The sequence below is a fragment of the Empidonax traillii genome, unplaced genomic scaffold, assembly GCF_003031625.1.
Source record: "Empidonax traillii isolate 1590-97213 ecotype Southwest subspecies unplaced genomic scaffold, ASM303162v1 scaffold630:size906685, whole genome shotgun sequence".
Lineage (NCBI taxonomy): Eukaryota > Metazoa > Chordata > Aves > Passeriformes > Tyrannidae > Empidonax > Empidonax traillii.
The window spans coordinates 327,674-338,043 of NW_020955823.1; the positions used below are offsets into that span (position 1 = coordinate 327,674).

General features: G+C 49.5%; 1 protein-coding gene across 1 annotated transcript; it reads left to right on the forward strand.

The window, feature by feature from the left end:
* The first annotated feature begins 1,836 nt into the window (after window positions 1-1,836).
* Window positions 1,837-6,747, forward strand: LOC114065206. The gene is made up of 2 exons (XM_027898925.1): window positions 1,837-2,072; window positions 3,804-6,747. The coding sequence occupies exon 2, from the start codon at window positions 3,806-3,808 to the stop codon at window positions 4,796-4,798; it is 993 nt and encodes a 330-aa protein (XP_027754726.1). The 5' UTR covers window positions 1,837-2,072; window positions 3,804-3,805; the 3' UTR covers window positions 4,799-6,747.
* Window positions 6,748-10,370: the final 3,623 nt, after the last annotated feature.

Here is a 10,370-nt window from a genome sequence, read left to right on the forward strand (position 1 = left end):
TTTGATAAAGCAATACCTTATCAAAGCACATTTCTTGAGGACTTTGATCACTTTGGAGGCTCTTGGGCAGCATCTTGAGTGGGGGGAGCAAGGTCTCCACAGCCCTGTAGGGACACCACCAAAAGTACACCGAGGGACAATGATACAAAAAAGCTTTAGAAGATCCCCTGACCCTTTTAGACACCTGATATCCCAACCCTGAGCCTGATTCAGCTCCTCTCAGAGCTGCTGCCATCCCTGCTGGGGTGGCCACAGCCAACCCGATGCTTTGCGTGGCCCCAGTTCCATCTGTTCCACGAGACCTTTGGGAAGCAGACACCTCCAGCCAGAAGGACGGACTTTCCAGGGGATTGGAAAGCACCTTAAAGCCTTTTTTTAAAGGGAACATGCCCATGCACATCTGCACGTGGGATTTTGTGATTTTTTTTTTTTCCCAGATCAGTGATTTTCCTCACAAAATGGCTTTCCTGAGCTTTTTGCTGCAGCTGCTTGGAGAAGCTGGGGTCTGACAGTTTTTTTCCTTTCTGTGGTAATTACGGTGCCTGCAAGCAAGAAGGAAGAATTGAAGCTTGTTACTACAGCATGATCACACCTATCACTGCTGTTAGGAAATTTAATGCATGAAGGTTGAGGGTCATTTCAGCTAACTTCAGCTTTCTGGCAGAAGTCCAGACAAACAGCTTAAGCTTACACACCTGTTATACTGAAATGCTAAGCAATGGCTATTTCCAGGGGAAAAAAAAAAATCTGCTTTGAATCCTACCCTGAAGGGGTGCACAAGCCTGTTGAGCTGCTTATTTCTTTCCACCAGAGATAAAGAAGGAAGCTGGATGATGAGTGTGGGCTTGGGTGACCAAATCAGCAGTTACAGCCAAGGAGAGCCAGAGTGCTGGTGACAACAGAGAATATTTGCATTAAAACTGGTGATTTTTAATCTAGGACTTCTGCTTTTCTCTTCATCCCTCGCAGTGGCTCAGGACAGGTGTTGTGGGGAGCAGTAAGGTTTCAAAAGTGCAGTCACACTCCCTGGCCTGGATCACACAGGGACGTTTTGTGGCATGGCTGTTCCCCAGGAAGGAGCAGCAGCTGTTGGGGCTGCCTCTGAGGACAGCGTTGGGAAATAAATACAGAAGGAAGATTCCTGCTGCAACGTAACTATTCATCTCCCCACCCAACACGGTGCTGCAATAGAGGCTACCAGAGGGACACGGGGGTCACTCCAGAGCTGCAATGAGTTTGCAGCACGTTCATAAGCCAGAAAACAAAGGCCAATCCCAACTGCCAAGGGGCCCGCAAGGTCGGATGCTGCCGGTGCTCCTGGCAGAGCGATTTACCGTAATGCACTTGTGTGGTCTCAGCGAAACACGAACGGGGGCGATGCGGGGGGCAGGGGGAAGGAGGGGAGAAGAGCCCAGGGAGGTGCCGTGGTGGGCCCAAATCCCGCTGTGCCTCCTCAGTGGGTGACACAGTGGAACTCAGCGACATGGATGTAGGCTCAGCACAGGGACGTGCGGCTCAGCACAGAGTGGGAGCGGGGATGGAGCAGAGCAGAGAGCGGCAATAACGATGCTGCAAACACCCACCACTGTCTCTTAGGCAAACCAGCACAAATTTGTTCACGGAGTAAGGCAGGGGAGCAGAAGCAGCCCAAAATCCTAAGGGTTCCCCCCCTGTCAACAATAAAACATGAGGGTGCTACGGCTCCTCTTTTCCCACCCCAGCTCTGAGCGAAGGCAGCCCCTCCTGCCACACGGGGTCCCTTCCACATGGGGAATTATCGACAGGCAGCTGAGCCGCAGGGGTGTGCAGTCCTGTCGGGGCCGGGATGGCCCTGCCTGCCCCGATGCCACGGCGCCTGCCGGCTGCGGCTCGGGCAGGGCAGGCAGCCAGCGGGTTATATTTAGCAACAGCAACAAAACAGGCAGCGGGATCAGCTGACTGAGGCAGGGAGCTGGCGCATGGGTTAGTGTTAGACAGCACATCTCCTGTGCTGAAAAACGGGGAGGAGAGAGCAGGGCAGAGCCGAGGAGCCAGGGGAGACAAACAGCCACCCGTGCCCCGCAGCCACGCAGGTAAGGGGAGGGGGTCGCATGGGCTGGGGTCTGGCCATGGGCTGGGGCCTGGGTGTTGCTGGGGATAGCAGGGATGGTGGCAGCCAGTGATGCTCAAGGCGTGGTGGAGGGAAAGAGCTGCAGGGCAGGGGGGTCCTGCTCTCCAGGAGTGCTGGTGGGAAGGTGACCTCGATCATGTCAGCCCAGTGCCCAGGGTGGGGGGGATCCGAGCCGGAACTAATCCATCCCATCGGAAGAGTTTTACTGTAAATAGGTAGTTTAATTTCCTTCCAAAGGAAGGGCGTGTTGGCAGGACTTAGTTACTGATTAGCGATGCTGGTGATTTATCACAACGTGCCCGTGCCCCTTATCAGGAGCATCTGTCCACCCTCCTCAACAGCGGGCCCAGACCCTGACGCTGCCGAGCTCAGACAAGGGGTGGGAGGGAAGGCAAAGGAACAAACCTTCTCCTTAAGGCATAAAGGCATAAGGAAAAAAAAGGAGCAGGCAGGAAAAAGGACAATAGAAAGGCCATAAGGTTTAAAACCAGCGTCTCCTGCTCTCAGGTCAGCAAATCCCAGCTTGGCTGATTTTACCAGTGGCACCTGAGAAAAACCAGTAAGAGCCAGCATCAACCAGGGGAGGGATGGGCACTCTGGAGCTCTGCCCTGGGCTCGGCACGAGCTGCTCACTTGCACTCTGTGTAAGATCTGCAGCTTTGCAGGGAGGTTCAACAAAGCCAGATTTATTTGCAGCAGTGACAAGCAAGGCATTAAAATAGCTAGCAAAGCACTTTTGGGTTTAATCACACAACAAAGCTATATTGTGTCGGCAGATTAGTCACGTACAAATTTCATTGGGGGAAGCAGTAAAAAAAAAACAAACCACAAATTAATCCAGGCTATGTGGTCATTTCTGCCAGAAGGGGAGATAAGTGAAGCTCAGGGAGAGCATTTGGAGGGGAAAAAAAAAATCAGTACAGTTAGAAAACACGGCAGCTCAAAATATACTGAAACGTTTGTAATTCAATCTATTTAACTGAGTAGTGGGAGCAGTTTGATGGAAATCCATCCTAAAAGAAGTTGAGGATGACTATTTAAATATAAAGGACATGAATTAAATCCCTTTGACTCTATGTAAGCACACAGGGAAAGATCTACCACCCATAACTACGTTTATGAACCCCTGGGAGAGACAAAATGACCGTGTTTGTACAGTCTCACCTACAGCTTCTAGAACAGACCAGCTATAAGGTTGCTTTACTTACATGGTGCTCCCACAGGGGCAGGTCAGCTCCTCTCCTGTCCAGTTCAGCTCTTGCCTGCTGGGACACAGGATGAAGTCAGAGCCCTTTTAGAGTGAACAGGAGTGTTAAATAAGGAGAGGAGTTTGTGCCTTGCTGCTACAAGGACAGTGAGATGAACTCATGCCCCTGCCCCACACCTCTCCAGCTGTGCCCCCTTGCATTCAGGGGGGAGCATCATTGCTGATCTCCTTAATGAGCCTTTTATTTGCTGCTGTTCCTTATCACTTGGTGTCTTTTGTACATTTAGGAAGCTCTTTATGAAGCCCTGGGTATAAAAGCACCACCAGCAAACTTTTAAAACGGGGTTTTTGTGAACTGCACTGTTTGCCACAAGAAGGCATCAGGTGGCTCAGGTAGGGTGGAGTTAACAGAAATAAGCCCAGAATTTCTTTACTGGTTTTCAGCTGGTTTTCACGTGCTGATCATGCCTGCTCTGCTCTTTGCAGCCATGGCACCCCGGATCAGGTTGAGTCTTTCAAAGCCTCTCCCAACCATCCGTGAAACCCACGAGGAAGCGATGGAAGATCCAACCAACAACCCAAAGCAGCGCACTGGAAGCACCACAGCCAGCCCAGACTTGTACTCCAGTGATGACTACATTCAATCCATCTGCCACCTCGCCAGACCCACCTTCCCAGCCCTTCCTGAAAGCAGACATAAGGCTCAGGACAGGAAGACCCTGAAGACCCTTGAAGACGTGTCATGTTCCCCACCCCTTGCGGGGACACAGCAGGAAAGGTCAAAATGCAAATTGACCAACTTCATTTCAAATGTGGTGCCACTGGGAAAAGTCCCACCTGCAGAAGCCGACTTTTGGTCTAGAGAGGATCCCCTGGAACAGATTTACACCTGTGCAGGAAATCTTTGCTCCTCCAAGGCTTCTTCTTGTGGTAAAAGTGCCAGCACTGGTCACTCACAGTACAACTCTTCTGCCCCAAATGGTGACCTTCATCCCACAACCCTGAAAGAAAAAGCAGCGGGGAAACCCAGTTTTCCACGAGTGTTTAGTTTTCCAAGGCTTCCCTCCCCAAGACCAGTTCAGAAAGAAGCGTTCTGCTCAGAGCTGAGGTATCTCAGAAGGGATGAGGGAACAGTTTTAGGGAGTAACCACAGTCAGAAAGAAAATGGCCCTGTGTCCATTAACACTGAGGAGCTATCAGCATCCTCAGCCAGAGGGAAGCTGGTAGGAAACCCAGCCCTGCACTGCTCTGTAAGAAAGCAGAGTTTGTTCAACACTGCAGGCATAGATGAAAAAGAAGGGAGAGGAACTTCTCACTTCGGCAAAAATGTGGTGGGTGATGTCTCCACTAAGCAGAGATACTTCGAGTCTTTCCAGGTACCTAAAAAAGCCACAATCCATAACTGGATTTCAGAGCACAGATGCATCTGGAAAGAAGCAAAGATAAAAGCTTGTTTGCTCCCAGCCATTGCTGAAGTGTGAAGAAGCAGCTGCTCAGAATAATTTTATTCACAAGATGTAACCACCCTGTGCTCTAGCAGCTCTCCCTGGAGTCTTCACACAGAAAACATGGCTTGAACATGCATGCAAGTCAGGCAGACTATTGTGACCCATCATATCCCTCATCTGTGGGCAAAGGGACAATTCAGAGTCTCATCTGCTAAGGAAACAGCAATCAGTTCTCATTTTGGAAAGGCAACAGTTCATAAAGCATCTCCTCCCACCTACTGCTTAGAACTGCCCTGAGCATGAAGAAAAGCTGGAGAGAGCACAAACCCCATCTGTGCTGGAGAAGAAGTGATCTGTGGGAACATGGAAATACCAGTGTTTTCCAGCCAATGCCAAGCAGCCAGATGTTGCTCACACTTGGGTACAGTTATCCAGAAAGGAACACTTTGGCTGATGCTCAGACAGTGCGAGATGTGCTCTCTCTGACACACACATTTACTGGGAGACCCATCATAGATCCCTGTGTCAGCACCAGGGCCCCACTGGAGAGTCATCTATTAGCACAGTGGCATAAAGAAATATTCCTTAAAAATCATAAGAAGTCTCTTAAGAGGATTTTCTGGAGGGCAACGTGGAGAATATTACAAGTCCTTGGGTGGGGATTTTCCCGTTGCTTACCCCGGCACAACTCTGTTCCCGTTACTCCTTGAACTACCCCCCTGGCATGAGGAGAGCTGGGAGCCCTGGGGTGGGCACTGCCGTGCCAGTGCTGTGGCTGTTCTGGAGCCAGCTGCAAAGAAATAGGGATCATGCTGGTTTCTGCACTGTCACAGCCAGGCTGCACACCGTGGGCACCCATGGAATTTGCAGGAGGAGCCCCGTGAGCTTGCACACATCTCTGCAGCCTCAGAAGGGCAGCTTTGGCTGAGGGGCAGCCTGGGGACGCTGGGCTGGTGCTCACAGGACCTGAATGTAAAATAATAATTCCTGTGTTTCCCTACGTTGTCTGTGCTTCTGTATCCTTACCTACCTGACCACGCTGATGGTGTTGACTGTGCTTTGCCTGGTGCTGCAAGATTGAAACCTGGGAAAAAACATAAGTGCATGTTACAAACACCGAGCACAGAACATACATAAAACAATTCAGTCGGGGTTATGGCTACATGGGATGTCTGTAGTACAAGAAGCATTCCTGCACTGCTGTGAGGCACACACCCTGGGCTTCCCTCACTGTCACACAGAGACTTCTGCATCCAGAGACACTGCCTGTCCTTGGCACTTCCTCCTGTGGTCAGAGCAAACTCACGTACCTGTGTCTGGTGCCACACTCTCTCATAGCCAGCCAAGAGAAGTAGGTGAGAAAACTGCAAAGCAATAGCAGCCTAATTATTACTACTACTAGGAACAAATGTTTTGGCACAGTGGAGAGCACAGAGACCAGGCTGTTTGCTCAACAGCAGCTAAGATGAGAAATAGCGCTGGAAAACTGCAATTATAAAAATACTCACAAGTGATTTCCAAACCCCCTCGAGCAGATTAAATCAGAAGGCAACTTCTGCTCAGTACCAACACGAGTGTAAATACGCTCAAGGATCAAAAGGTGAGAGTGTCTGAGCTTCTCATCCTCACATCTCTTACCTCAAATATTTTTTCTTCTGTTGAAACTCATTAGCACTATGGAGCTGAACTGCTTCCCAGCTTTGTTCTTGAACGAACCACACAGCAAGAACAAAAGTGAAGGTTGATCCTGCATCTATTAAAGCTGATGGAAAGAGTTGATGCCGGCCCACTCTGCCTCCTCCACACCTGCCCCTCCCTTCTCAGGTAAACACTGGGGTTTAAGTGATGCTTGTCCTCATTGCTCTGCTGCCATTTAAATTTCCTCCATGTGAATATTTGAGACACTAATGCCTAGCAAGTCTTGTGCCAACTGCATGTATCACTGCTTTTCACAGAAGAAACAAATAAAATCCTTCCATCCAGTTGTTGTTTCCATTACTGCATTCCGTGGGGTGTTATTTTCATTCTGGTCCGTGGCACATGGGCTGTGACTCGCCATAGAAACACCTCCTCACCCTACCAGGTCACACCAGAGCCAGCTCTGAGAGGTGCAGCAGGGTTTGGAGAAATGAAGCTTTGGAGTGAACTGGCTCACTCTGGAGCTTGTTTTTAGTTTAGTGAAAACAGGTTCTACTCAAGCAACTGGGTTTTGCAAGAGGACCCCAAAGCTGGTGGGATGCAGCAAAGATCAGGACTAACAGGGGCACAGGCAAATTGGGGTCATGGGAGTGGCAAAGCATTGGGGTTAGAAGGGGGAAATGTGGGACTGGTGGTGCTGGTGAGCCAGCAGGGCAGCTCCCAGCAGGAGGGGGATGAGGGTTTCCAGGGGCCCGGAGCCCCAGGTTGAGGGATTCCGGCTGTGCAATGAATGCTATGATGGGTAAGAAAAGGAAACCCAGTTCAACACAGGACAGAGGAGCACATGGGGAAGGTTGTTTCCCTTTGCTTCAACTACCCTTCAGGTTCAGATAAATCCTGTCTTGAAAAGCACAAGTCCTCACCTTTTTCACCATCAGCTCTGTTGGAATTGATGACTTCAGTCCCCATGAAATCACACTGCAGTTAAATACGCACCAGTTCCCTGGTAAGTCAGGTTTGCAGCTGCACAGCATCACCCACCTGCTGCAGATGCACCCCAGGCTGGTTCAGTGTGGGGCAGCCCCCTCACCCCACTGTAACAGCCCCTCTGCTCCTGGGCCACCAAGGGCTCTCCAGAATCCAACTGAGAGCAGCTGAGGGAACCTGCAGTCCCACCAAAGGAAAACAAATAGGCTGCTCTTGGATGGGATAATGTGGCCTGTAGTTATACAGCACCTTTCTCCCTGTTCCCCGCCTTTGGTGACTGTACCAGCCCATGGACACACACCTGAGCCATCAGAAAATGCTCCCCCTCTTTTCCTCTGCACAGAACAGCCCCTGAGGAATCACTGGTCAGGATAAACCTCCTGCCTGTTCAGAAGTGCTCCCAGACAAGAAAGAAAACCTTATCTGGGAATTTAGGTCACAGAGTGAGATAAAAGCTGCGCTGCCTCCACGGCCAATCTCGTGGCAGGCTCTGCATTTGAAGTCACTGGCAGAAAAATCTCATTTATTGAGATCATCAGAACTGCCGAGGGGATTTGGATTAATTTGAATGGGGAATTGGCATCCAAATCCCACCGGCAGCTTCCAGTCTCAGCCTTCACAACCAGCTCCCAAGCAAACTGTGGGCTAACGTGCAGTTCTGCTTGCACGATCATGCAGCCTCTTCGTGCTGCAAACAGCAAATGCGTCTGGACACGGAAAATCATGACCAGAATTCACAAACCAGAGCTGGCGAGGTAGAAACAAAGCTGTCCCACTCTTTCCTCAGATTGCTGTCTTTTAAATTGCAAAGATACCCATCAGCTCAAACCAAAGGCAAGGAAGCAACAGCTTCCAACACAATCCTCGCTGACGGAATCCGGGGATCAGACCTGTGCAGTGCAGAAGCAACTCAGATACTCCTACAGCAGCCACGGCACAGAGACCCTCACCCACTCCAGGAGGGGCCTTTCTGTGCCCACATGGACAGCCAGTGAATCAGAGAGTGGGATTCCAGACAGGGGTAGGTCAGAAATGGGGCTCTCTCAGCGAGGGACTGTAACGAGCAGAGAGACAAGATGGAGCAGATCAAGGGGCTGCACACAAACAGGGAGGTGCAGGGGTTGTGTAAGCAAGGTTAGAGAAACCTGCTTTTAAAAAGGTCTTTCACTCTGAAGTTAGGATTAAAGCAGCTGTTTTTGATTCAAGAAAAAAATCCAAATCTTAAAGGTCTAAAGAAAACCACCACTTTTTAAGGGGACCAGACCTGAGCCCGAGGCAGAATACAGAATCCCTCTGCTTAAAGCAGGGGCTTTGTGTGTGGTGCTTCAGGATTTTCCCCTGCCCTGAAGTGCCTGCATTTGGTCCTAATTGCTCATTGAGGGCATATTTTAATTAACTTTAGGCCTTCCTTAATGGAGAGTAATGATAAATGGGGTAGAATGAAGTTTAACTGCATTTAGTGACTAAGCAGGAATCCCTCAGCTTTGAATGAAACCTTGACTGTCCCATCAGCAATGTGATTAATGGCAAGGGGGTCTGTATTTTGGATTTGCAGCTGTAACCATGGGCTGAACAGAGACCTGAAATGATGGCTGAAAGCTTTTCTGCTGGTGTTTGAGAAGTCAGAGCATTAAAGCACAGCTCTTTGCCTTGCTCACCAGAGCCCATTCGTGTTCTGTGGCTGGCACCACTTATGTGGGCCACAGTTGACAGCAGGGATGACCCCTGAAGCACCACATCATGAGCTCGTGGTCTTTCCCCATGCTCTGGGATTCTCAAGTATAATCCAATTTGCCTGACACGAGTTAGAGCTGATGCAAAATACATGTTGTGTAAATACAGAGATATTGTTCCTGGCAATTGCAGCCTTCCTGGAATTAATGGTCCTGGAGGCAACACTTCCAAGGACTGTTGTGAGGAGCTGTAGAAAAACTGGACATTTTTAGAATACCAGCTAGTTGCTACATAAAATTTGACCAAATGCCATTTAAAATCAAAGGGAGCCTTTAAGTGCTTTGGAATGGGCTGGTAATGGGAATAATTTTCTGCTGCATTTAAAGCACAGATTTCTAATGGCAGCTGAGGAGGGAAATCAGATTATTAGTTTATTTATTTGTGTGCATTAGCAGTTTGTCAACCATTTCTCATCTTTGCTTTTAAGTCAGTCTAGCTGAAAGCCCATCAGCCAGCTGAGCTTAGCAAAAGCTGCGTGTAAACCACAAAGCTTTATCTGCCTGTGCCTCACACACCTGCAGTGGCTTTTCCCCCTGGGGATCAGCAAGTCTCTGCTCTGCAGAGTGGGTGGTCACGCACAGGGGGAGCAGAATTGGCCAGCAGGGACACTGCCACATCTCATCTGCTGCTGGAATATGACATTTGCAAGTCAGCTGAGCTTAGCTGAATGCTTTGTTATTTCTTCCTTGGTGGCAAGTGTGTAGGAGAGAAAATGGTTTATGCCAGAGGTGTTGGGCTGCTCCCAGTCCTGGAGGGATGGTGACATCCCTGCCTTGGACACCAGCTCTGTGCTGCCTCTGCTCAAACCTGGTTTGTTGGAACAAGGATGCACAGACGGGGAAAGAAAAACAGCCTTCTTGCTGTGCAGGGTCAGCTCCTGGAATTAATTGCTGCAGGATGTCAACAAGATAAAATTTAGCAGGATTCAAGAGAGGATTAGACAGTCCTGTGATCAGGAACATTTGTGCAATACTAACTGGGTCAAAGAAATACAAGAGAAATTAAGCGTTGCGCTTCCCTGAAGGGCTGAGCTGGTACCAGCTGGATTTAGAACAGATTCCTCCCCACCTCCCCTTCCCAGTCTTTTTATAGCAACAAGCAAATAGCAGGATCTACTGCAAAGTGTCTTCTCTTTCCTTTGAATAATAAAGAGGTGCCTGCTCTAAGAAGTCCTCGGTGATGACTGATCGATGCTACAGCACATGGCACAACTCTCCCCTCGTCATTTTAAAGGTAGAAAATGGAA